Source organism: Diabrotica undecimpunctata, chromosome 3, assembly GCF_040954645.1.
Source record: "Diabrotica undecimpunctata isolate CICGRU chromosome 3, icDiaUnde3, whole genome shotgun sequence".
Lineage (NCBI taxonomy): Eukaryota > Metazoa > Arthropoda > Insecta > Coleoptera > Chrysomelidae > Diabrotica > Diabrotica undecimpunctata.
Window position 1 is genome coordinate 42,760,279 of NC_092805.1, and position 27,761 is coordinate 42,788,039.

The 27,761-nt window shown below is 34.0% G+C and overlaps 2 protein-coding genes across 4 annotated transcripts in view; one reads left to right on the plus strand and one right to left on the minus strand.

Moving 5' to 3' along the window:
• LOC140436732 (uncharacterized) overlaps positions 1 to 14,516 on the plus strand; it is a 172,288-nt gene extending 157,772 nt beyond the window's left edge. For all 3 annotated transcript variants that reach the window (XM_072525791.1, XM_072525793.1, XM_072525792.1), the window contains 2 exons: positions 6,239 to 6,446; positions 14,089 to 14,516. In XM_072525791.1, coding sequence (XP_072381892.1) covers positions 6,239 to 6,446; positions 14,089 to 14,516 — 636 coding nt within the window. The remainder of the gene's footprint in view (positions 1 to 6,238; positions 6,447 to 14,088) is intronic.
• A 4,172-nt stretch (positions 14,517 to 18,688) lies between these two features.
• LOC140436735 (THO complex subunit 6-like) lies at positions 18,689 to 27,194 on the minus strand. The gene is made up of 4 exons (XM_072525795.1): positions 26,999 to 27,194; positions 24,031 to 24,420; positions 19,299 to 19,461; positions 18,689 to 19,044 (listed from the first exon to the last, which is right to left on the minus strand). The coding sequence occupies exons 1-4, from the start codon at positions 27,100 to 27,102 to the stop codon at positions 18,724 to 18,726; spliced, it is 978 nt and encodes a 325-aa protein (XP_072381896.1). The 5' UTR covers positions 27,103 to 27,194; the 3' UTR covers positions 18,689 to 18,723.
• Positions 27,195 to 27,761: the final 567 nt, after the last annotated feature.

The following is a 27,761-nucleotide window of genomic DNA, read 5'->3' on the forward strand; positions in this document are numbered from 1 at the left end:
CTTTGAAAAATATTTCTTAAATATAAACCGACATGTCAAATATAACAGATTTTTAATAAAAGTGTGTTTTATTTCCGTTAAATAAACCAGATAATATAGAAATGTCACAAGAAAATTGTTTGATACTACCAGATTCGAGACATAATAAAAAGAAAAATATGTATGATATGCATGCAATCTTTATACTAGTTTAAATTTGAATATATTAACAATATTTGCATACTTAGTATCCCCACTGCATTGTATAATTAGTATACTCCTTTCTTCGTGACTTGTTCAAAACGAAAATCTACATAATGCCTTCAATCATGTACATCTCGTTCTTAATTTACATTTAGTGAATATTATCCTGGGTACAAAAGATTCAACTAATCGTTATTAGCTAATTCCATCTCTATTAAGACCTGAACGAACCCGCGTACCATACCAAACCCGTACCGTGATTTAGCGTGTCTCGAGCAGACCGGAACCGTGATCGGCAAGACAGCTGTTTGTCTGCCCCATGACCCATCAAGTGGATCGTTTTTTAATTGCCCCATGACAGCGTAAATACCACCTCTTCGACGGGGAATCAGTCGAAATGATGGGCACCAGACCAGGGAGTGAACTATGGGTTCTTCTCGGAATTCCGTCAGAATTGTAGGAGTGCTGCTCGCTAATTTAGTATGAGATGGTGCCTGCAAAAAGTTACAGGGCGTAACTTTTAAAGACAGAAATTTATGTTATTCAATCTGTACCTACAGCAGAGTTGCTTATGATAACCATTTTAGGAAACGAGTTAAACTTCTTCGTCGTATGAAACCTTTATTATGTTTTTTAGCGTCAGATTGCTTATTATGATGTTTGTTGCTTATTCATTTTTGTCCAATTTCGTTTATTCTATCAATCCATTTTTTCCTTGATCTTCCTTTTTCTGACCTTTGTTTTCTTTGCTTCTATTACTTTTTTTTAGTTAAATTGTTTTAAGTTTTCCTAATTACATGTCCGTACCAACTATTTCCTTTCAATTTTTTCCATAAGAGGTTCTTGATTTATCTGTTGTCTAATTTCTTTTCTGTTTCTGTTTTTATCCATGTTAGTCGTTCCAGCAATCCTTCTAAGGTTGCTCATTTTTATGTTGTTATTATTTTGTATTTTTTCTGTAATGTGCATATTTCATGCTCATACATAATAAATGGAATAATGATTCAAAACTTTTAATTATTAAAACGTATAAACTTATGTACCAACCTTCTTAAAGATTCGGTCAAAAACTAACATTAAATACCAAGTGTTGAGTTTCGTTTGAACCTTCGTATAGTGAGGATCGGTGTGTGAGTGTGTCTCGTATTCAATCGACTTTATGAAGTTTTTAATCAGGTTTACGTTAATTTTAAGTTATTAGTTTAGCATTTGTACTGTAAGTATTAATATTTCGTATATTTTTTGATAAATACTTAACTCTGGGATGTCCCAGGGTAAAAATAGTGTGTGGGGCAATCTACAGGATCCAGGGGTTAAGAACAGGTTAAGTAATATTCACGTCGAATGGCAATAAAAACTTGCCGTCTTCTTCTTCTTCTTCAAGTTCCGCTCCTATCGAAGATTGGAAATCATTCTGGCAATTATAATTTTGTTGGTTACGCGCCTGAATAGTTCAATTGAACTGCATCCAAACCATTCACGGAGATTGCGTAGCCATGAGATTTTACGTCTTCCTACGATTCTTCTGCCTTTGATTTTACCCTGCATTATATTCCTTAGTAGTTCGTATTTTTCACCTCTCATGATGTGCCCCAAGTATTCCAATTTCCTGATTTTTATGGAATTTAAAATTTCGCTTTGTTTTCCTAGTTGTTCGAGAACTTGTTCGTTTGATTTGCGATCAATCCATGATATTTTCAAAATACGTCGGTAACACCACATTTCGAATGCTTCTAGGTTTTTAATGTTGGATTTTTTAAGTGTCCAAGCTTCAACCCCATACAAAAGGGTAGAGAAAATATAACATCGAAGCATTCTTATTCCGAGCGATATATTGATATCGCGATTACAAAAAGGTTTTCTCATTCTATTAAAAGTTGACCGTGCAATTTCAATGCGACATCAGATATTTGTTCAATTTCTGTATTATCTAGTACTAGCTTAACTTTGATGTTTTGTGCTTTTGTAAATACCATGAACTTGGTCTTCTTTAAATTTATTTCTAGTCCATAATCGTTGCAATACATATTTAGTTGTTTAGCAAGGTGTTGCAGTTCTTCCACTGTTCCTGCCAGAAGGACGGTGTCGTCAGAATATCTTATGTTAAAGTGGCTCACCGTTTATTATAAGGCCGTCACTGACCTCGGCAAGCGCTAATCCTGAGATGGCTTCACTGTATAAATTGAATAACAAGGGTGATAAAATACACCCTTGGCGGACCCCACGGCGAATCTGGATATCCTCGGCCAGTTCATTTTCAACTTTCACTTTTGCTGTTTGGTTCCAATAGAGGTTACATATGATTCTAATGTCTCTACTGTCTATGTTTTTATTTAATAAAATTTCTTTAAGCCGATTATGCTGCAATCACTTCCTGATTTATATCTAAGCATCTCTGCGAGAGAACACTTACTGCAAACAGTGCATCTCGTGTTCCCAGTCCTTTCCCAAATCCCATTTGTGTATTACTTATGCCTTCATCTAATTTCTTATGTATTCTGTTGTGAATTACTTTTAAAAACAATTTCAAGACATGACTCATTAAGGCTATGGTGCGATGTTCATTGCACTCCTTTGCATTGGTTTTTTTCTTCATCTACAACTCAACAATATAAACAAACAAGTCAGGTTTTAAATACTTCATATGGATTTAGCGATACAGATACATACTGATTTAAATTTTATCGTCTTCTATGAAATTAGGAAAAAAATTAAGTTCTCTCGCGGATTATAATAAAAATATAACTGAAATTATTAGTATTGGCAGGAATATAATTAAAATCGAAGTAGATTCGGGACTGGTTGCAAATAGGCTGGTAGAAGAAATTTTTTTTTTTTTTTTTTTGGAAAAAAATAATTTAATTGCATTTATACCATACCTAATTATTTGACAGAAAAAAAAAGGTTTAGTTCGCGCTGTTGACACTACTATAAGTGAAAATAAACTCCTAAATACGATAAAATCGAATGTAATGGTTAAAAAAGTCCAAAGAATGACTAGATAATACAAAAAGACGGTATATCGGAGAGAGTTCCAAGACAGATGATTATTGTTACTTTTGCGGGCAAGTTAATTTCCCAATTTATCTACATACATTAATAAGTTAGACGCCCGGTCGAGGTATTTGTCAGTCTGGTCATGCAATATTACCAGTGTTTGCGTTATGGTCATTATTCTACTCATTGTTATATCTTTTGCATGTTCTTCACAAACGTAATGATTTCACCGAATACAAAATTTTCGAGATTTCCAGTTTTTACTTCTGGCGCAGAGGAGGAAGAGGTAAAGGAAGCATTAAGGAAATTAAAAAACAGAAAATCACCAGGAGAGGACAGAATACCGAACGAACTTCTAAAGTACGGAGGACCAGATCTGACCAAACAACTACTAAAACTAATCCAAAAAATAATAGAACAAAACAGAATTCCTCAAGAATGGAGATCAATCATCCTAATCCTCTCTTCAAAAAGGAGACAAATCTGACCCCGAAAATTACAGAGGAATTAATTTATTAAATTCAACACTAAAATTAATAACCAAAGGGATAACAGATAAACTGAACGAAATAACACTAGCAGAAGAACAACAACAAGGTTTTAGGTCAGGAAAATCATGCACCGACGCTGTATTTATAATGAGGGAAGTGTAAGTAAAATCACTAGAATACAACAAACCGGCATATCTATGTTTCGTGGTCCTTAAGAAGCCATTTGACCGGGTTAAATTAAAAGACGTTATCCACTTATTGTACGGAAGAGAGATACCTTTAGGAATAATCAAAACGATCGAAAATATCTACCAAAACAACACAATAAAAGTAAAAGTAGAAGAAGAACTAACTTACCCTATTGAAGCTGGCAATGGGATAAAACAGGGAGATTTCCTGAGTCCTCTATTGTTTAACCTGATTATGAATGAAATAATAAAAACAACAACAACAACTTAAAATAATCTGCTATGCAGACGACGCAATACTACTCTCTCAAAGTGAAGATGATTTAAAACGTATGCTGCACCAATTTAATATAACCGCACAATGTTTAGCATGTTCATTTTCCCAAAAAAAGACAAAACACATAGTCATCACATCACAAAAGACAGATTCGAACGTAGTTATGAGGTCCGAATCGTTTTATAATGCCCCTTTATCCGCTTCTTGTCGATCGACGATGATAAATATAATAAAAAGTTGAAGTTGTGAAGAAAAAATTTTGATTTTATTGACAGCTACTACAAATTACACTATATGATGATGTTAAGGTAACTCTCTATAATAGACTGTGCTCACGTGAGCTCAAATCCCCAATTTATAATCTCACAAATAATTCATACCTTAGCACAGAGGTTATTGCTTCTATCATACTAACCAACTTTGAACTATTAGCTTACATTACAATTTAATCTAGGCCATCATTGCAACACTTATGAAGTTCAATTAGAAAAAATGTATTATTCGACAATTCATTAACAGGTGAATGGACTTTAATTATTAAAATATTACTCGATATAATTTTCACAATGTTTGAATTATACACGGTGAAACTATGAAATGTTAAGAAGTTAAGAATAATGTGAGATTACAAATTACTGGATTAATTTGTGATTGAACACATAGGTATAACAGCAAATTTACTAAGATGTAAATTGGAGCTGGAAGGTCAGATAACAGAACAAGTGATGGAGTTTAAATATCTAGGCATCACATTATCTACCTACGGAAGGCTTGAAACGGAAGTGGAAGATCAAGTGAATAGAGCAAACAGAGCCGCAGGATGGCTGAATGAAAAAATATGGAGAAATAAAAATATCGGGAAAGAAATGAAAGGCAGAATTTACAAAACAGTCATCAGACAAATAATGACATATGCGTCAGAAACACGACCTGACACAGACAGGACATAAAGGATATTAAAACCAACAGAGATGAAAACACAGAAAAATTGATGGTAAAACACTATGGGACAGAGCTAGAAATACAGATATACAACGTAGATGCAAAGTGGAGAACATCACGAACTGGATAAGAAATAATAGAGTAGAATGGAACGATCGTATAAACCGAATGACAACAAATAGAGTAGTAAAGATGGCAAGAGACAGTTCCCCAATAGGAAAACGATCAGTAGGAAGACCACGAAAACGATGAAACGAAAACTTAGTGGAGGCACATTAAAAAACAGAGTCATGTCTACATAAAAAGAAGAAGAAGAGGAAAGCATATACCTAATTACTTATCGAACATAATCACGTTGTGTTTAATAACAATAATTATAACGTTTAATGTTTGTTGTCATAATATTGAGTAATGAGTCCATAATATTTTAGACATCTCGTCGAAATAAACAAGTATAACATTTCGGGAAAAACTGTTTATCTTATTATCAATTCTCCACTCCAAAAATTGCAGAAACACATTTTCGTAAGTTTTTTGCAATTTTTCCGGTAGTTTCTCCTTTTTCTCCTTTTCTGACGTTATTTTTGTTTGTATATTTATTTCAGGTGGTGTTAAATTTTCAATATTCCTATAGTCTTCAAACATTTTCTTAAAAAAGACTTCATTTTGAAGTTTGTACGTTTGTTTAAATATTGTGAACTGTTAAAGCATATGCATTTGACTTGACGATTCTGTTTTTTTAAAAATCTTTATTATAATAAAAATATGTATCATAATGAAGACACTATTTAAAACTTTTTTTTTCTACGATGTGCAGATTCTTAGTAAAACGATTTTTTTTTGTTTTTGCTACCCTACTGTGGGGGATAAACTTACTGAAGTTTTTTTTGGAGTCCCAAAATGGGCATTCTCGGCAAAATTCAGCTTGTTTGTATGATTTTTAGAGGTTCAGTGACATTTTCGTCTCTGACGACTGGCGTAATAATATACAACAAAATTCCAGAAACTCCATCAACGCCAGATGACGAAAAATGTAATGAAAGTAAAAGAAAAATAAACTAAAAGATCTTAAATTTTCGGTATCTATTTTTTAGCAATCCGCATACACACTTACAATTTAGAGGTTTATTAAGATATTTTTAATTTTGCTTCGTTTTTAGGCAACGATCGAAAAACCTGCAAATATACCAGTAGTGTTAGCTTTTCCAAGTGTTCTATATCAAACAAGAGTTGGAGGATATCAAGCAGAAATATCTCTACCACTAGGCATGGTTGTGAACGCCGTTTTCAAGAATCAACATTGGCTTTATGTTCAAACGCCTCACGCAGAAGAAGGCTATGTCAGTTATGCTGCCTGTTTGCCTTTAGGTAGGTAATCATATCGTCAATGTAGAAAATCGGGAATAGTTATAAAAAAAATATATGTAATTTTACTTAGTCGATAGCCTCTAATTATTGTTTTCATGATTTTATGCGGAATGACCTCTATATCATAGATTGTAAGTCGTTTGTAGGACAATGTTATACAGATGTATACTTGTAATATTGGTTCTGTGGTTCCTTTTGGTTTTCATATATACCACAATTTCCACTGCATGGGCATGAGCACTGCATGGGCAGCGTATGACCTGTTATTATTTGAATTTCTTTTGCTAATTTTGATTAAGCACTAGGGTTTCGGGCGATTTTTTTTTAAGAAACCAAATGTTTTGCTTTTCTTAGTTATTGCTCGATCCCTTTGTAACATCTTTGTCTCGGTCATTTATTAGATCTAACTAATTCTAAATATTAGAGGCATCAGATGAATTCTAAAGTTTTTCCTGATTACCTTTTAATTATAAAAAATAAGGCTTTTTCTAAAATAAATGCTAAGTTAGAATTAGTTATTAGACACATCAACTTTATACAGAAAAAATAATAATAAAATCAGAGGTCAACAAAAGAGATTAAAAATCGAGAGATTACTTGCAATCACTAGTAATAGTAACAGATGAACAACTACTTATCTAAAAATGAGAAGTCGGGAAGAATAGAAAATTATGGGATTACCTGGAAACTACACCGTCTAGCTATGGAGACCTGGACAAAGAAGTAAGAGATCAAGTATAAATAATAAATAAACTGGCAGGATGCCTTAATAACACTATATGGCGAAACAGACACATTAAAACTGAGATGAAGTCAAGAATTTGTAAAGCCAGTGTAAGTCCAATAATGACATATGTCTCAGAAACAAGACCCGACACAGCTACAACGCAAAGGCTACTGCAAACCGCAGATATGAAAGTACTGAGAAGAATCACAGGAAATACGCTGAGAGATCGAAAGAGAAGTGAAGACATTAGAAGAAAATGTAACGTACAGTGTACGTTTAGTCTCCCGAACAAAATTTTCAAACTTTTCCTAAATATAAAGACTTCTTCATTCCATGTGTATATCCGTATCGTAGATTTTGCTATTTTGAGCCAAGGAATTCTTAATACCCCTTACCCCTCAAAAGGCTAACCAGGCCTAGGGACTGTAAATTTTGTTTTTCTCGCCATAGCGATATCCTAGGGAATGTTAACACTGTGGTTTAGTATAGTGAGGCGCAAGATCTATGCGAAATTTTAAAAACCGACCTACTGGTAATCCTATATTGATATCTATTGTAACACAGACCCCCAGAGAGACATTTACAGAGTTGTACTAATCTGTATCCAACATTCAAATAAAATTATCGGAGAAAGTGTTGAATTTCGAATTATTAAATTCTGTACTTAAATGTTGTTACCAATTGATCGAAATACTGATTATTTTTAAAGTATTACTACCTCATAATATATTATTTAGAAAAATTTACCTTCACCTTTTTTCAAAATTAAGACTGGCAAAATAAAATATTTTTTCAGTTACGAAAATAAAAATTTTCTTTTGGTGGATTTACAAGTTTTTTTATTAACCGTGTCAAGTTCGTCAATGAACACTTAATATTAATATATTATACAGTGAGGTCCTGAAGTAACGGATAAATGTAATTTCTACGTAATTATAAAGTGGATGAAAACTACTGAATCAGGTCGATTTTTACACACAAAAATATACATTATACAATATACTAATCATCGAACAAAAACACCAATATATTTTTTTCACACTTTATTTGCATTAATACCTAACTTAAAAGATTTAGATGTAGCAACTAACTTCATGCTGTGAATATGCGTGAATTTTATAAAAATTCACTCTCCTCAATTTTTCCCAATCGCGCCTAAAGAGGTATAACTTCAAAAATAGTTTTTTTTACTTACATGTTACATGCGATGCCACAAAAAGTTACCCATTGGTTTTTTTACTATTATAAATTAAATGGTATACTAGCCACTTCGGAAATTCACATTCATTTGGGATCTTCCAGTTAGAGTTAACAGTTATTCCAACTCATCGTCATTATCGTTCTCTTCGTCACTCTCAGCCAAATTAATAATAATTTTCTTCAAGGCTGGGACATTTTTCATGTAATCTTTTTCAATCTTCTTTACATGTTCTATTGCATTTTGCCAGTTTTGAGCACTGATAGTTTTGAACTCTGTTTGTTTTTATTAGTTGGACAACTCTTTGGGCGTCTTTTGGAGATGTATTGTTCCTCCGGACATGGTTTATTAACTGAGCCCATAGCAATTCTATGGGATTCAACACACAGTAATATGGAAGCAATCTTAAAACCATATGTCCATTGTTAGTGGCTAATTTATTTACAATATGTTCTTTAGTTACGACTTTTGTATGAAGAACCTGGATTAGTTGATCTTTGGTGTAATGATCCTCAAAATATAGGTCTTCGGCTATTAAAAATTCTTGATTTCATCCTTCCTACTCTGTTTGGTTGGAATTTTTTTAATGCATCTGGAGTGATATGATGCATTGTCCATAACAATCACGCTATTTTCTTTTAAATTTGGGAATAATGTATTCTCAAACCACGATTCAAAAAGCGTCCCTTCGATGTCTTGGTGGTAGTCTAGAGAACTGTCTTTAATGCTTTTGGAACTCAACAATAACGCATCTTTCACCCATCCATGTTGTCCTCCGCAATGTAATATGCATTTTCGCTTGCCTCTAGAACGGGGTACATCTATTTTACATTTTCTTGTACCGTTTGTCCAGGCTTTATCTATCGTTTCGTGAGAATCAAACCAAGTCTCGTCCAGATAATAAATTTCTTGACACTCACTGCGGTATTGTGAATTTTTTTCGATATATTCATTCCTCCATTTTATTAGGCAACTACTTTCCATTATGGTTTGTCTCTTATTAACAGTTTTATATTTAAAACCATTTTTGGTCAAATATTTTCCCAAAGTCTTTGTGGAACAATCATCAACAATATATTTTTCTTTTAATTTTGCCATGATATTGTTTAGTTTAGGCAGAACTTTAGCTGCGTACATATTATATATTGTCTCACCAATAGGTTCCAAGAGGTGAGGTTAAATTTTTTTAGAGCTTCCCAAATCCTTTCGTGTTGTTCTACTTTTAAAACCTGTCTTTATTAAACGGTACACTGTTGCACAAGAAATTTTTGTTAAAACCGCCGTTTGCTTAACAGCTTCATATTTGGTCATTTTTATAGAAAGTCCATCAAATACATCAAACACCATATTTTTCTCAGCTACACACAAATTCTTCCTTTGCTGAGTACTTGGCCCCCCACCTTCATCTTCTAAGTTATCTGTAGGTTCATTTTCGTCAGGTAAACGAACATCACTTTCCTATGGCCACCAGATATTTTTCTTTGATAAATAATAAATATATCACAACACTTTTTTTCGACAAACTCTGGCTGAAAGAACCACAAAATATACTGCTTAAGAATGTCTAATTCCGTTATTTAAATATTGTGACAATGATCCCGCTCCATTTATTTATTCTACGAAAATGTACTTATTAAGTAGTTAGGCATTACCGGAAATATAAAATTGTTTGTAAATTTGTATTTAGGTCAACCGTAGGAATTTCTCTTAATTATTTTTAAATGTTATAAACAAAGAGATCATATTTTTGATAACATTTCACAAAAATATTTAATGACGATGATTTGGAATAAGTTTTACTTCTTTTTGTGTATATCAATAATTAGTGTTCATTGACGAACCCACAAAACAAAATGTCTACTTATTTTCGTAACTGAAAAATATTTTATTTTGCCAGTCCTAAGTTTAGAAAAAAGATGAACGCAAGTATTTTTTTAATAGTATATTGCGAGATTGTTTACTGCTAAAAACCAATGTTCCGATCAATTTGTAAAAATATTTAAACAAAATAATAATTCAAAATTCAACACTGCTCCGGTAAATTTATTTGAATGTTGGATAAAGGTTAGTCATCATCATCATCTTGGTGCTACAGCCCTTAGAGGGCCTCGACCTTCTCAAGCTTTCTACGCCATTCTATTCTGTCCCTCGCTTGCATTTTCCAGTTGCCGACTCCGATCTTCTCGGCATCTTGTGTTACCCCGTCCATCCACCTCAGCTTTGGTCTACCCCGTCTTCTCATTCCCCCACGGGTTGTGCTGTTGGAATCTTTTTTATCATGTTTGACTCAGGGGCCCGGGCTACATGTTCTGCCCACTGCAGGCGGTTTCGCTTAATTATAGTGGTAATATCTTTACCACCAAACGTATGCTTGTAGATATTCTGCAGTTCAAAGTTATATCTACGCCTCCATATTCCGTTCTCACAGACTGCTCCGAATATCTTGCGTAGCACCTTTCTTTCAAAAATGGATAGAGCGGATTCATCTGTTTTCGTTAGCGTCCATGCCTCTGATCCATATGTGAGAACGGGGACTATCAGTGTTCTATACAGCCTTATACGAGTTTTTTGAGACAGACGTTTGTTAGCTAAGTACTTTGATAGACCATGATAACACCTATTTGCAATTATTATTCGCCTTTTTATTTCCTCAGATGTGTTATTATTGGGGTTAACCGATGTCCCTAGATATGTGAACTCTTTGACTGCTTCGAAGTTTTGGTCATTGATGATTAAATTTGTGTCAACATTTCCAGCTCTTGTGTTTGTGTTAGTCGCCATGAATTTGGTTTTATTTTGATTTATCTGTAACCCCATTCGTTCTGATGCTGCTACTAGCTCGGTTAGGATTTCCGCAGTTCTCGCCCTAGTTCTTGTTATAATGTCCACGTCGTCTGCATATGCTAGAATTTGGACTGATCTATTAAATATTGTTCCCCTGCTATCTAAATTAGCGTCTCGTACAACTTTTTCTAAGGCGACATTAAAAAGCTGACACGCCAGCGCATCTCCCTGCAATAACCCCCTATGTATTTGAAATGGGGTTGACGAGTCGTTTTGAATTTTTACTGCTGATAGCATCTTCGCCATTGTCACTTTTATCAAACATATGAGTTTTTTGGAATTCCTAACTTATTCATAGCGTTGTAAAGACTTGGTCTTAAGACACTGTCATATGCCGCTTTAAAATCGACAAAAATATGATACATATCTATGTTAAACTCTTGCGCTTTTTCGAGGATCTGTCGTAGTGTAAAGATCTGGTTAATGGTTGAACGTCCACGCCTGAATCTTGCCTGTTATTCTCCTAGAAACATTTCAGTATAAGGCTTTAATCTCTAGTGCAAAATATGTGACAATATCTTATATGCTGTATTTAGGAGTTATTCCGCGGTAATTATTGCATTCCAGTTGGTTTCCCTTTTTGTGTAACGGGCAAATTAAACCTAAGCTCCATTCTTCAGGCATTTGCTCCTCAGACCAAATTCTACAAACAATTTCTCGCATCACCTTGGTGAGCTGCTCTCCACCGTGCTTAAATAACTCTGCTGGGATGCCATCGCTACCTGGGGACCTATGGTTCCTTAGTTTTTCTATAGATATTTTCGCTTCATCTACCGAGGGGAGTTCCACGAGTTCCTCATTTCGGTATTCCAGCTCTATATTGTTAGTAGGTTCCCCTTCCAGCAACTCTCGAAAGTGCTCTACCCATCGTAAAAGGATATCCTCTTTGTTGGTAAGTAAATTACCTTCCTTATCATTACAATAGTTGATTCTTGGTTTGAATTCTTTTCTAATAATATTTATTTGATGATAGAACTTTCTTGTTTCTCCGTGACTCATATGGCTTTCGAGCCGTTCTAATATGTCATTTTCCGAGTCTCGTTTCTTTTTTCGGTGTATGCGTTTTTCCTCTCTCCTTAAGTTTTTGTATCTATCTATTGTTGTTCTAGTTTTTCGTTGTTGCATGGTCCTAAATGCCTCGTTCTTCTCATCTGTTATTTTTTTGCAGTCTTGGTCGAACCAGTCGTTTCTTTCTTGGGTTCGTGATATTCCCAATGTGCTTTCGGCTGCTAATTTCAGAGCCTCCTTGTAGTTGTTCCACATTTCCGTGCTTGACTGGTCGACTGCCCAGGTGTGTTCTAGGGTTTCTTTTATATGTGACTGGAACTCTTTCTCTTTGTTTTCATTTTTTAGCATATGTAAATTATATTTTACTTGTCTAGTGCCCTTTTCTTTCTTGGCATTGGAAATTCTTTGTCGTAACTTGGCCCTTACCATGAAATGGTCTGAGTCAATATTTGCGCCTCTGTAACTTCTTACGTCCATTAGGTTTGTAAAGTGCCTTCTGTCAATCATAACATGGTCAATTTGATTTGTGGTGTGTCCATTTGGTGATATCCAAGTTGCTTTATGGATATTCTTATGATTAAAACATGTACTTCCCACAATTAAATCTTTGGAAGCTGCCATACTAATAAGCCTTAAACCATTGTCATTAGTAACGTCGTGAAGGCTGTGTTTACCAATATAATCTTGGTAGCATATCTCTTTTCCTATCTGGGCGTTCATGTCTCCAATGATTATTTTAATATCGTTTTTGGCACAGTTATCATATGCTCTTTCGAGATCTTCGTAGAATAGATATTTAATTTCTTCGTCTTTTTCCTCGGTTGGCGCGTGCACGTTAATCAGGCATATGTTGCAAAATTTTCCTTTTATTCGAGGGTGCATAAACGATCGTTTATGGCTTTAAAACCAATAATAAAATTTTTGATTTTCTTTGATACTAGGAACGCGGTTCCGAACTCATGTCGGTTCGGGTTGCAGCTGTAATATATATCATGTTCTTTTTTCTGCATAATGCCGGTTCCTACTTATCTCATCTCTTGAATGGCTGCAATGTCTATTCTATATTTTAGGAGTTGATCTTGCAGCAGCTTCAGTCCCGCTGTCCTATACAGCGTTCTTACATTCCAAGTACTGATCTTTAAATCATTGTCCTTAGTTCGGTGCGTGGGTCGTCGTCTTGAATTCAGTCCGGCTGTTCTATCTCGAGATTTCGTAACAATAGGTTTTTATGGGATGAGGGAGTTAGCCTCATGCCCAACCCCCTTTTCGGAGGACCATTTCTCCCTTCCTCGTCAGCCCTGACCCCACCTTCTACTGGGGTTGGTTACCCAGTCTCCAGTAGGGTTGCTCAGGTTTACCGGGGTTCACCCGTGTGATCCGGATCACACTTCTCGGAGGTGAGGATAGGAATTGAGTAGGAAAGGCTAGAGGCGTTATCTGGAAGCAACGCCTTATGATGCGCATCACTACTCCATTTAAAACCCCGATAAAGGTTAGTACTACTCTGTAATATCTCTCTAGGGGTCTGTGTTACAATAGGTATCAATAGCGGATTATCAACAGGTTGGTCTATAAAATTTCGCATTGATCTTGTCCCTCACTATATTTTCAATAGTCATGCAATATTTGCTGTTTACTTAGCTTATTACGCGACGAAGGTTGGCTTTATATAATAGAAAATATCGTTTTAAACTGTGACCTATCTTTAGTAATAATTAATTATGTAAATTATATTTATTTTAAATTGCTAAACTTAACTTAATTCTTCAATGCACTACCTATTCAAACAATTCAATCTGTAAAATATAAACACGACATATCTAAATATGCCAATGTATTAAAAGTTATATTTCTTTTTATTTAAGGTATAATTCCTCCACCGGAAGATGACAAACTCGCTCCGTGCTGGGAAAAAAGCACCGATGTCTTCCCGAAACCTTCAGGAAACCTAACGGATACCGAAAAACTCAGTTCTAAGTCCGATTGCGAAGGTGGAGGAGGAAGTATAAGATGTCGAACGAGGTCTCGAAACGCTGTTAGTACTTGTGGCGAAAAAAGTATAGACAGGTTGTACTTGAGAGCCGCAGCGAATGCTAAAACGAAAGGAGTTCGACATACTTTGTTAGTCATTGTTACAGACTTTTCAGGAAGCGGGGATAATAACATTTCAGTGCAAAAAGGGGATGTCGTGTTTCTTGTAGACGCTAGTGTCAAAGGTTGGTTTTATGTGAAAAGTAAAGAGGGAGGAGAGGGATATATACCAGCTGTTGTGGCTGGACACGGGTTTCTGTAATTTATTGTAATATATTTATTTATTTCAAATAAAAGTTTTTAATAAAAATGATTTAATTGACTACTGCTGTTAATATTTATTACTATATGTATTTAAATCTATAAGAAATCAACGTTAAATTTAATATAGTTATGTCTACAGATCTCATAGAGAATATGAGTACACAATATGTGCTTTATTAGATTAAAAGTATACGAACGAAAGAAACCAGACTTGCAGTTTAGCAGGTAATCATAGTATTTCCAAAATCGTTACTATCAGTCGATCGAGCGTAATATATCTATCATTAAAAGACCAAATCCAATATATACAATTGAAGGGCTTAATGTGAAACAATGACGAGACACACATGAGTTCAAAAAGAGTTAATGCTATGCACGATTTAAGTAATAGTATAACAAGCCACTAAAAATTTTGACGATTTTAGCAAGAAAAATACTGAAGTTGAGTCGACGTTTGATGACAGTGACCGTGATCCTGACTATGTACAATCTAGAAGTGACTCAAATGATGAAAATACAGCGGAATGTAATTTTTTTGTTAACTGTGGCTTGTCACATTATTACCAGTCAAGATTAAAGTATAATTGTAGTGGCTTGTTATATTATTGCATTTTGTTGTAGGACAATGACCAAGGTCCGTCAAGAGAAAGGACAAAACCAAACACACGCGGCTAACTACAACAAGTCGATGAGAAATGAACACTCTTATTCAAGATCAAAAAGAAAAGTTCAACGAAATTTAGGGCAATCATATGTAAGCGACAAAACGAAAAAAAATGTGCCTGGTCGAGAATTGGGACCGCCTTGCAGTTGCACTAACAAGTGTAGGGAAAAGCTTCAAGGCCACGAGAGCAATATTTTTAACGAGTTTTGGAACCTTGGTTCATGGGAGTTGCAAAATAGCTACTTATTCGGATGTACAGATATTGTTAAGAGGAAAAAGTCCTACTGAAAGAAGCAAAAACATTAAGAATCGCATAGAAACTGCAATTCAGTCTACTCCATTAATGTTAATGCTGAAACTACACGTGTCTGTAAAACATACTTTTTAAATATCCATGGACTTCAAGCTTCTAAGGTAAATAACATTGTTCGCAGGAAGATAGAAGGAAATCTAGTGCCAGAAAGAGGCAACAGTGGAAAGCATACAAACCTTGTGAACAAAATATCTGATTCGGAAATTCGGTGTTAAAAACCACATACATTCGATTCCAAAGTATTAAAGTCACTACAGTCGACAAGACAACATGAATAAAGTTTATACAGTTTAGGGGTAGCGGGTTGATACTTGTCTGCGATCCCGGCAGGGAATAGATCTACTTCAGGAATAGCAAACCTGCCCACGCGAGCTCATGGCATTTCCCCAGCCTCCCATCCCCGGGGAAACCATGTCCAAACCCAAAGCATTCCCATCTCCACCCTTTCCTCTCACCACTTCCAAACCAACTCGCCAACACTCACTAGCCAAGCGAGGCGTTTTAATGGCTTAAAACCCCAAAAGTTATTTTCCATGAAAGACGAAACTACTGAACGGTCCTCAGTCTCCGGCGGCTCCAAAACCCCCAACCAAGGTAGCGGTTGGAACAGGTTTGGAGCAGAAGGTGCTAAGAATCCCTGGAAAAAATCAGGCTACTACAAAGAGCGACAAATGCATATTACTTTATCTCATATCACCAGAAGATGATGGAACTGGAGGAAGAGCTGAAAAACATAAAATGGGACATCATTGGCCTCAGTGAAATAAGACGAAGAGGAGATGTCCAAATTAAATTACTTTTAAATCAGGACACGTATTTCATTTTAGAGGTGAAGAATGGAGACACTTCAAATGGTGGAGTAGGATTCATTATACATAGAAAGCACACACAAAATATAGTTGAAATTATCAGCTTAAGCCCCGGGATTGTATATCCCATCTTCAAACTAAATGCAAGATATAACATTAAGGTAATCCAGAGATATGCTCCAACGACTACCCACTCGGATGAAGAAATTGAAAAGTTTATAAGAACCTAGGAACAGCGTTACATGCTACACCAGCATATTACACAATAATTATGGGCGACTTTAATGCGAAAATGGGATTTAAACAAGATAATGCAGAAGGACTGGGTAAGTATGGCTATGGCGACAAAAATGTACGAGGGCAAAGATTGTTGAACTTCTTACACCAGAGAAATTTATTCATGATGAACTCTTTTTTCCATAAAAAGCCTCAGAGTAAATGGACATGGATCAGCCCAGATGGCAGTGCCAAAAATGAAATAGATTATATGATAACAAACAGAAAAGAAATAATCAGACATCGAAGTACTCAATAAATTTTCAATAGGAAGCGACCACAGATTAATCCGAGCTAAGATACTATTAAATGTCAAATTGGAAAGAACAAAGATGATCCTAAAAACAAGAAAAAAAATGGATTTTCTCAGAAAACAACGACCTGTACGAAGATACCATAACCAGACATATATAAGACTTGCAAGACGAAATAGAAGATGTAGATCAAGCAGATGATAATGAAGGCTCTAACAGAAACGGAAAGGGAGTGCTGCCCGACCGTTCTGACGGATAAGGAAAAACTAAGCCAAAATACCAAAAAGATAATACGTAAAAGAAGACAGCTGATGGAAAAATACGGCTCCAACTACATAACAATGAAGAAATTAAATAAATATATCCACCGGTCAATCCGAAAAGACGTAAGAGAAAACAATGCAAGATAAGTAACTACAGTAATTCAAGAAAACAAAAGTTTAGAAGTTTTGAGGCGAAATACGAACATAGGCAACAAAAATATGTACAAAATAAAAAACAAAGATGGAAACATTACTACTGATAGAACCAAAATCCTTGAGTTTGTCGAATCCTTTTATCGCGAAATGAGCACCGACAAAAGGCAAGATCAGCCCCTGTCCAAAATTACAAACCAGGGATCAGAATTAATGCCAGAAATAACTCCATACGAAATCAAAACGGAACTTTAAAAATGAAAAATAACAAATCCCTGGCGATGACGGAGTAGTGATCGAAGCAATCAAACTAGGTGGAAATAAAATTATCCAGGCTTTGGCCAAGCTTTTCACCGAATACATATACCAAGGAAAAACTCCTTCTCAATGGAATAATGCGGTCATTACTTTATTGAGGATAGGTCGGTACTGTTAGAATCCCATTCCAGAAGTGGTATACTATGATCTTCAATATATTTTAAACTTTTTGATATATGGCAACCTGCTATTGAAAGACACAATCTTCCGCTGATGTTAAACTTTGTTCAATAATCGCTAAAAGAGATTCTTCTAAAATCTTCAAATATTTGTCAGATTTTAGGTACGATCCCATCGACAAAATCGATGACGAAAATCTTCATTTTTTCTGCGAATAACGCGAGAATATTTATATTCTTTTGACAATTTTAATCTATTTTTCTTTTGTTGTAATGTTAAAAGTGGCTTTCCCTTAGCCTGAAACAAAATAATTTTTCAAACACGATTCCTACTAATTTTTTTCAACTAAAAAACTTACTTGGGCCTCTCGGTGATATGCTAAAATGTGTCTTCCAACAGCGTCACTCCACAAAACACTTAACTCCAGATAAGTTGCTCAGCGATATTCCATTATAAATGTGTCTTAATGCTCTTCCATCTCTTTCAGTTATTTTACTTTTTCCTACATTTTGTATGGAATAAATCAAGTGCTTGATTTTCTCTTGTGAGAAGTTTCGTTATAACAAAACCATTCTTCATAGCTGCTCTACATATCCGTGGACAGTATTGTGGTATTGAAGCCCCTCAAACGAGTGTTTGCACCAAGTTTTGTTCTTTCAATGTACTCTGAATCACAACTATGGGGAATACGGAATAAACCATAAATCTCCAGGATCTTTAGCATATCCTTTGTTATTGACGTAGCAGTTTGTGTGCATTATTTTACAGTATATTCTGTGGTCAAATTTTCCGTTGGATTTTTATTCTACTAGAACCTTCAAAAATGAACCAAAACAATGACTTTTCGTCCACTAATTGTAGGAATTGTTCAAATTTCTCCATAGAAAAGTTTACAATAATCGGACTTAACGAACTTCATTGTCGTTCTATCATTCTGTCAGTAAAATAATTTCAACAGGTCTAGGGTAGGATAGATCTACAATATTTTCAACTTTTTTTACACAGTTTTATAAAAACTTTTTTATTTAAACATATTCAATACATAGATAATTGTTGGTTCTTATACATAAAATTACTACACAAATCAATCTTTGGACTTGAACCTGCCAAACATAATATTTTGGAAGGTTCTTCTTGATATACTGCGCTATATATAGTAACTGATGATACTGGTATTTCAGCAACTATTTCTCCCCCAAAAGACATTTGAATGAAAAGCTTGGATCTTCCGCCAGCTAGAATTTTTTCCTTGTGAATATCAGCCACATGAATGCCTCTGTCATCTATTGGAAAGACAGTCGAGTTTGATAAAAAACGGTAGTGCCACAATGACAACCTAGGACCACCTCCACATAACTAAAATTGAGACAATTTATTAATCGGTTTTGAATAAACGGAGTGAACAAATATGATATTAACTATCAACTATTTTGGGGAGGCTATGTACTGAATATCGAATTTTACATGGGTACTTATATGTTTATTTTGACATACAGTTTCAAAATTGTAAGCACTAAGTACACAGAAATGGGATAGACAAAGACAAAGTTAACAAAATATTTTTGTTTTATTTGAAGTTTTAGTGGGAAGGCCAACTAACAATAACTTACCACATAATCTTCATTGGCACTGACAGATCCAATCCATTTCCCTAATTCTGGCCTTGCTACTTTATCATTTTTATGGGGCTCTATTGAGTGTGCTACCTTATAGGTTTTAGTATCCCATATGTTTACAACACCATCCTCAGCGCCAGAAATAAAATCAGAGCCTCTGCAAACATAATAGAAAACCTGTTAATTACAGTTCATTTATTGGTTTCAGCTATCTACAGCAACCTAATTAGAAATTCAATGCAAATTAAAACTAGTGGGAAGGTAAAATCAAGATACCAGCACAGCATATCTCCATATGTTAACACACAAATCATCATCATCATCAATGGCGCTACAACTCTTCGTGAGTCTTTGCCGTGTTTACTATTGCCTTCCATGTTTGTCGGTCCTGTGCCAGTAATTCCCATTATCGCTCTCCCATTTTCACAAATCACATCCAAATGAAACGTGTCACAACGAAGAACATTGGTAGAACAAAAGTACTCAAACCAACTTTTCAGATGAGTCTTATACGGTGGATTAAATATTTCTGTCGGAAAATAAGAAGGATAATATTAATGCATAGGCAGACAGTAAGAACACTTCCCTCAAAGGCACAAAAACATCATCCACACAGTGCAGTAGAGAGAACAACATTACAGCGGTATCTCGAAGAAAGAGGCCATATGGATATAGGTGAACAACTGGATAAACAGGTTGCTAATTTAAAAACCTATTTTCAAATGCAGACTAAGACAGATCTAATTTACATCGCGCAATTTGCGCAGTAGATTACACAATCCAACATCTTACTGGGGACTGCCAGGCATTTGTTGGTACTTACTGAGTATAAAGAATGTCATGACTCAGTGGGAAAGATTATTCACCAGGAATCAGCCAACAAACTGGGACTCTCCAAACCGACCATCTCCCTTATTATCAATACGTCCCTGGTAGAATGCTTGAAAACGACAACTAAAAGCTATACTGGGACCACACTGTGGCGCATAATAGACCGGATCTCATACTAGTTAATAAACTTATTAGGCAAACAACACTAATAGATGTGGCGATACCTAACAATATCCTGTGGATTAAATACAACGAAAATATCACCAAGTATAGAGATCTAGAAATACAAATAAGGAGACAGTGGAGATTGGAAAGTACCCAGACATTACCTATTATTCTATCTACTACTGGTGTTATTCCAAAAAATCTGCTAGAAAACATAAAACAGCTGGGTCTAAGTGAACACCTGTATAAGACCATGCAGAAAGCTGTGCTACTCTCGACATCCAGATGTGTACAATAATGTTTGGGAGATACTCCAATGTACCAAGTCAGTACCTAGGGCTTGATAACACAGAAAGAGTCCCACCAGAGCTCAATCCTTTTGATACAGTATCTAGGATGAGTGAATTTTCACCTTAGAGGGAGTGTGAGCCATATGGCTAAATCAGGGATGCATATGCATAGAGAGAACAACATGGTATACCCACGGTATCCAGGGGGTAGAGGACTACAGACTAACCACTGGCACATCATATATCGGATCTCATACTAATTAATAAACTAACTAGGCAAACAATACTAATTGACGTGGCGATACCTAACAACAATAATCTGTCAATTAAATACAATGAAAAGATCATCATGTACATGCAAAGTACTCAGATACCTAATACCTATTATTCTCTCTGTACTAGAGTAATTCCGAAGAACCTCGTAGAGAAAACAAAACAGCTGGTCTTAGTTAATAACTCTATAAAACCATATAGAAAGCGATACTGCTCTCAACATATAGAAGCGTAAGAAAATTTTTGAGATATACTTTGACGTACCAAGTCACCAAGGGCTTAAATCTTAAATCGGAATACCAAAAATAATACACCATGGAAATTGCAATTAATTAATTTAAAATTGTAAAAATAAAAACAAATATACATAAAGCATTACAATCAATAATATATAATATAAAAAACCGCAACACAAAAATAAAAGAAATGCACATATATCAAAGTTTACAAAATAACTTATAGACATTTTTCAAATGTGTATACTATATCACAAAAAACGAAGAAGTCTTATAAACTTATATCAAAGCCTAATACGACTATCTAATCTAATAACATACATGTAATGTAACATAATATTATATGCTAACTATGTTAGACAAACAATGTCACATCATCATTTTTCTGGCTTTACAACCCTGCATGGGTCCTAGCCTCCTTAAGAATTTCTCTCTGGTCGTCCCTATCCATCACCTTCCTCCACCAAGCATGTATTCCAATATTTATCATGTCTTCATCAATGTTTTCAACGAACCTTGTTCTGGGTCTTCCTCTTCTTCTCTGACCAGTGGGTCTATCAAGGAGCATTTTTCTAGCTTTTGCATTTTGTTCCATCTGCATTACAAACCCTATCCACCTCAGACCTCCTATCTTAATATTATGTTTTATGAAGACAAACAATATGGAATACCCAAAAAATAAATGATACAATATATAGATGACTATATAGTATTTGTCAAAAATCTAGAAATCTTAAAATTTGTATCTTAAAATCTAAAGCACTAATCTAACTCACGAAATATTTTATTTATTAGAACATTTGATCATAATATATATTTGGATAGAACAGCAACAATAAAAATATAGGTCAAATAATATCAACAAAGAAAGGCATTTGTGATAGATCTAAATCACTATGGTCAACTACAAAACTTCCAGATTTCCAGTTAGTCATTTTTAAGGTTTGAGGTCTTGTTCTACCTTCTCCATATATCTCCCCCATTTTCTTGGGGGATAGATTTTCCTGCATTTATTCTACATGACCTATTCAACAGTCTTTGAATTTTCATAGACGTGTGATTTTCTATTACTATTATCTTCTAGATCCTTTAAGAAAACTCGTTCATCCACAGTCTGTTTTTGTTTTTGCAACATTGGTCAGCTACTTTCTTTTTTCTTTGTAGTCATTTCGGTGATGTTCTTCTTTATTTGATATTCATTTAGGTAAGTATTTCTTGCTTGGTTTTTCTGTTTGATTTTGGTTTCACAGTCTGTAGCGAACCTTTCTTTCCTTCTTTTTATTTCCCTCTGTCCAAGCACCTCTTCAGCCGAATTCAAAATGAATTCTTTTATTTTTTAATAAAATCCTTTATAAAAAGGTATGTAAAAACCCAGTCGGGCTATGTTAAATAGACAAAACGTTTTCGGAATAAATATTCCATCATCAGTGTCAGGTTAATACATGAATGTAGCCACTAAATATGGGGGTAAAAACCCTTTAAAAATTACTAATTAAAATTTAGTTTACATTATTTCTTGTATAAAATTAAGATGGTAAAGTTACCATTGGATTGGTAACATGGCGACATATGACTCTACATTAAGTTGCAAGTCCTGAGACGGTATGTCTACGAGGACTTTATGAAAGCAACTATGAGTAATGTAGAGTTAATGTTAATGTAGTCATATGTCGCTATGTTACCAATCCAACGGTAACTTTACCATCTTAATTTTATACAAGAAATAATGTAAACTAAATTTCAATTAGTAATTTTTAAAGGGTTTTTACCCCCATATTTAGTGGCTACATTCATGTATTAACCTGACACTGATGATGGAATATTTATTCCGAAAACGTTTTGTCTATTTAACATAGCCCGACTGGGTTTTTACATACCTTTTTATAAAGGATTTTATTAAAATTTTTTTAATATATGGTATACAGCCAACTACAGGAGCTTAGTTTCCTTGTGGATTTGAATTCATTTATATTTTTCCATAATTCCTCTGTGTTATTTGCTTCTGTTAGATTTTCCTTTAAGGTTGTCACATATTGTTCTCTTAGTTATTGTACCCTTAACTTCTCCAGATTCCATCTTCTTTTGTTTTGTCTTGTTCTCTCTGTTTTAACTACCTTCATTTTTATGTCTCTTAACACTAGAAAATGGTATCAGAATTATTTAGGTTAATTATGACAAAGAACCATGTTTACCGGCTGCTTGGAACTTTATAGTTTTGATGATATTATGACTAGAATAGCAGAAAGCACTAGCAGTAAGAAAAAAATTGGCACCAATTTGACAAACATTTATAATAGTTCATAATAACTATTGGATCTTGCTCTACTCAAAGTGCAAATAGTAGCATATAAGAAATATTTTAGACATTTCAGGACAAATATAGCTTTAGACAATCTATAGCTAAACCGACCTAGTAAATATATTATTAAAACATTTTTAGTTAAGTAGTCCACACATTTTTGAAACCGTCAAGATACAAATTTATGCTTGGAAAACTGGTAGCCAAAAAACTGTTAGAAATTTCACTTCTGAATGGAAGACTCATTTAAAACTGAAAATGATCTAATACTTAAATGTTGTATGTAACTTGTTTACACCAACCAATTACAACTTAAGTTGAAACATTTGTTGTAACAACTGGTTCACTTCTTCCCATAGAACTTGAGTAACTCAAAAATCAAAGGCTTACTTAGTTGGTAACCTCATATAAATAAAAGAAAATTCCATCAATATTTCTAACAACCAAAGGTATGCAAGTAGGTAGTAGTAAGTTTGCATTTGAACAAGAATATCTACATGTATAATATATACCAAAATAAAAGATATAGCTTCTATCAACCTTGCAGAAAGATGACACCATGGAGGAACATGGATGGTGTCATCCAGAAATTCAAATCTAATAAAATTGAAATAAACAACATTAATACTTACATGTTTGATATACAATGAATATAGTCTATATGATTTGTAAGAGTCTTCAATAACTTTCCATAATTCAAATCATAGACATATATATTATTATCACCACAGCCCACAAATATATGATTCTTCTCTGCATATAACTTGATTACATTGACATCAGCACTTTCAAATGTATCTTTCTGGTTTGGAAGATCAATAGTCCAATCAGGTTGAGGATTTGTGTTTTTGATTGACTTCCAACTGTAGGCTAATATTTCTCCAACAATTCCAACAAGTAAATGGGATTGTGTAGTAAGTAAGCTATTGATTTGATTGAAACCATTTTTAACTTGAATTTTATAGCGCGGAGTTAGGTCTTCTTTGCTCAAAGCTGCTTCAGGGTTTGTAATTTTCGATAAACTTAAATAGAAATAACAGTGTTATAATGGACTGTATCTACCTATGTATGTAAGATAAATCCAATCACAAACAATTGTATTAATAATTCTAGTATGTTCATCACTATACCATATTCGCCTAACAGAAAAGTAGAATAAACAAACTAGGGACGCGTGATATATTCATTCCAAGTATCTAGAGATGCTGAAGAGGTATCTACTTGTTACAAAATCACTTATACTGTAACTGATTATATACAAAAGCGTATCAAAAGTAACAACTAGAAACTCACAAGTAACGACAATCTACACCTCTCAACAAAGACGCATAATTTGCAGTTTTAACAGATATGGATTCAGTAATCCTTACGAATCATATTTATGTCTGTTGAATTATATAAATATAATTTTTACTTTTAATAGCTCTATATATGTGTGTTGGTATATTTATAGTGTTGGTTTATAATTATAGTGTTATTTAAATAAACTTAGAACTGTGAACATTTTTAAGGTGTTTGCTGTTTTCTCTCAACTGAAATAAGTAAATTTAATATTATTTTGACTGTATTATAATAATTATTATGATGATAAAAGGGTTGCAAGTGTGAGTCCATAATTGAACAAATATATTAAAAAGGTCAATACTCACAATCTAATATTTACTTTCAAAGTTTTACAGAAGCGATCGGTTTCGAGGCTTACAATATTTGCCTCATCCTCAGGCCCAGCAAAGAGTTTGTTTTGTTAAAAAACAATAATATAGATATCGCCAATAAGAAGTTTTCCGCTTACATCCAGGGTACTGTCTGTCTTCATCTTTTCCTTTTGACACTATCATTGTAGTGAGGTGATATGTTGATCATTATATATGTATGTAAATAAAAGGTCTTACAAAATAAAGACCTTTAGGTCTTAACCTTGTAAGAACCTGTGACAAAAACAACAAAAAACAAAAAAAGGACATCCTACTGCATAATATGTGATTTTCCATCTTCCACAAGTTTTTAAACTATATACAGTCCGGATGTGGATTCATTTCGCATAATGTGTCCAAAGTACTGTAACTTTCGAGATTTGATGTAGGTCAGTACCTCTCGGTTCTTCTTCATTTTTCTGAGGACCTCCTCATTGGTGACTCGGTCAGTCCACGGGATTTTAAGTATTCTCCGATATAGCCACATCTCAAATGCTTCCAATTTTCTGCACATATCTTCGTTCAAGGTCCACGATTCAACACCATAAAAAGAACAGAGAAGACGTAGGTAGCATCGCAACATTCTTACTCTTATACCAAGAGAGAGGTTGTGGCTCTTGAAGAAGGCCCCCATCCGGTTGAAGGTGGATCTAGCTTTTGATGTGGAAATGAGTAGCAATGATAAATAAAAGATACGAAATAATTCGAAATTACATAAACAAAATGGAATATTTTAAAAATGAAAAACTGTAACCCATTTTACTCATTGTACCTATCTACTTTTCCAGTACTTATTTTTCGTAATTCGATATTGCTTATATGTAATAGTAAAAAGTTTTTTTCATCATTTTCAAAGAAAAACTTTCGTTTTACATCCGCAAAGTATGTTCGTTTGTGCGTTGTCGCCTATGCAATACTTTGGGGACGATCTATCGATGGATCCATATATAGTTTTGTCTCCTGAATCAAAATCTGAAAGCGGCATTTTGATATCTCGAACCATCTTCGACATAACCGGCAAGTCAAAAATAGTGATGTCACAATTCTTCTAAATATACATTCGTTTCTGCTGACACAAATAAATGTTAAATCGATATCGAAACGTCGACTTAATAAATTTTATTTATTAATGTTAATGTAATGTTAAATGTATAGGTAAGTCTATCTACCCTATAATTATGTATAAGTATTTTCCCGAACTTTTACACAAGAAGAGGTCTCTTTTTATATCATTAATGATAATATTATTACTTATTTCCAAATATTGGATTTAAAGCGTAAAATGTATAAAAACAACTTTCTATTTTTTGCCTTTTGATTAATACCACAATTAACTAATGATGTGTGAATGACAGTTTACAAAAATATTATTTAAGTATACTTCTTTGAAAGATTAATCATTGATTACTATTATTTTAACAGTAATCCTAAAAATTATAAATTAATTCATTTCAAATTCAGATGGTATAGGCTGCTAGAATCTTAATACAACCCTGTACAATTATATAAACATAGGGTTTCGCGTGTTATGTGCATGCATTTGTTGACCGCTACTTTTCTGTTAAATGAATTTACTTTAGTGACAAATCCCCAAATATTTAAGTGATTATAGCAGATATCAATAGATTCTGCTTCAGTAAGTTCTGCTTAGTTCAGTTCAATGTTATTCTTATGCATTTTTGATTAAAAAAAAAAATATTTTTCATAGCGGCTAATATGAAACAACAAGGAATGAGAGTGATGTGTTTTCTTATGAAAAACCAAAATTAACAGATTTTTAATTACATATTTGAACATTTCATTGTTGCTTAATTTTAATAGAAAATTACTTCTTAGTTACTATAACGCTTGGTATTTTAACTTAATAAAAGAAATAAATTAAATAAAGGAATATTTTTATACTTACTGGAATATCGACAAAGAACCATATATATCTCCTGCAACAAGGTAGTTTTCACATGGGCTAATTGCTTGTGATAAAACTGTATTGTAATAGTCTTTAGTTAACATTTTTCAGTTTGCTAATTTTATTTAATTTGAAAAATGAAACTGATAAAACCTTTAATAAACAAAAATATGCATAACCTCAACTCAAACCGGTGACCTATGTTGAGAATGAAGTTAGCGGTGTTTTCCAGTTCCTCTTCTTCTTCGTTTAGTTTTTTGGCCTCCGCCTCCACCTCTTGTCAGGTACTTGGCAAGTTCTCGTTTTTGAGCTATAGATTGGAGGGAATCCTCTTTTCAGAGGGTCTGGATTTTTCTATCTTCACTTTATCATTCCAAGTTAACAATTCAAATATTTTGTCGTGCTCTGTCCTTCAAATCATAATCATTACTCCGTGCTCAAAAGTTAAAATTTTGAAATTTAATAATTTAAAATATTTAATCTTGGTTTTTTACTTATTTATGATTCAAATAAATTAAATATGGTACTGTAAAAGTCTTATTTTTAAATGTAAACATCATTTATCCAATATATTGTAATTATGCTAGTCAAAAAACACGAGTGAACAATAATGCACTCAGATATTATGAAACATTTTATTGATCACACAACCCTAAATAAACTTATAGCCTAAGATTCTACAAACTAAAGAAAAAAATAATCGCTAAAATACACTGAAAAATAAAAAATACACTGAACAATAACAAAGTTACGACTCCTCAAA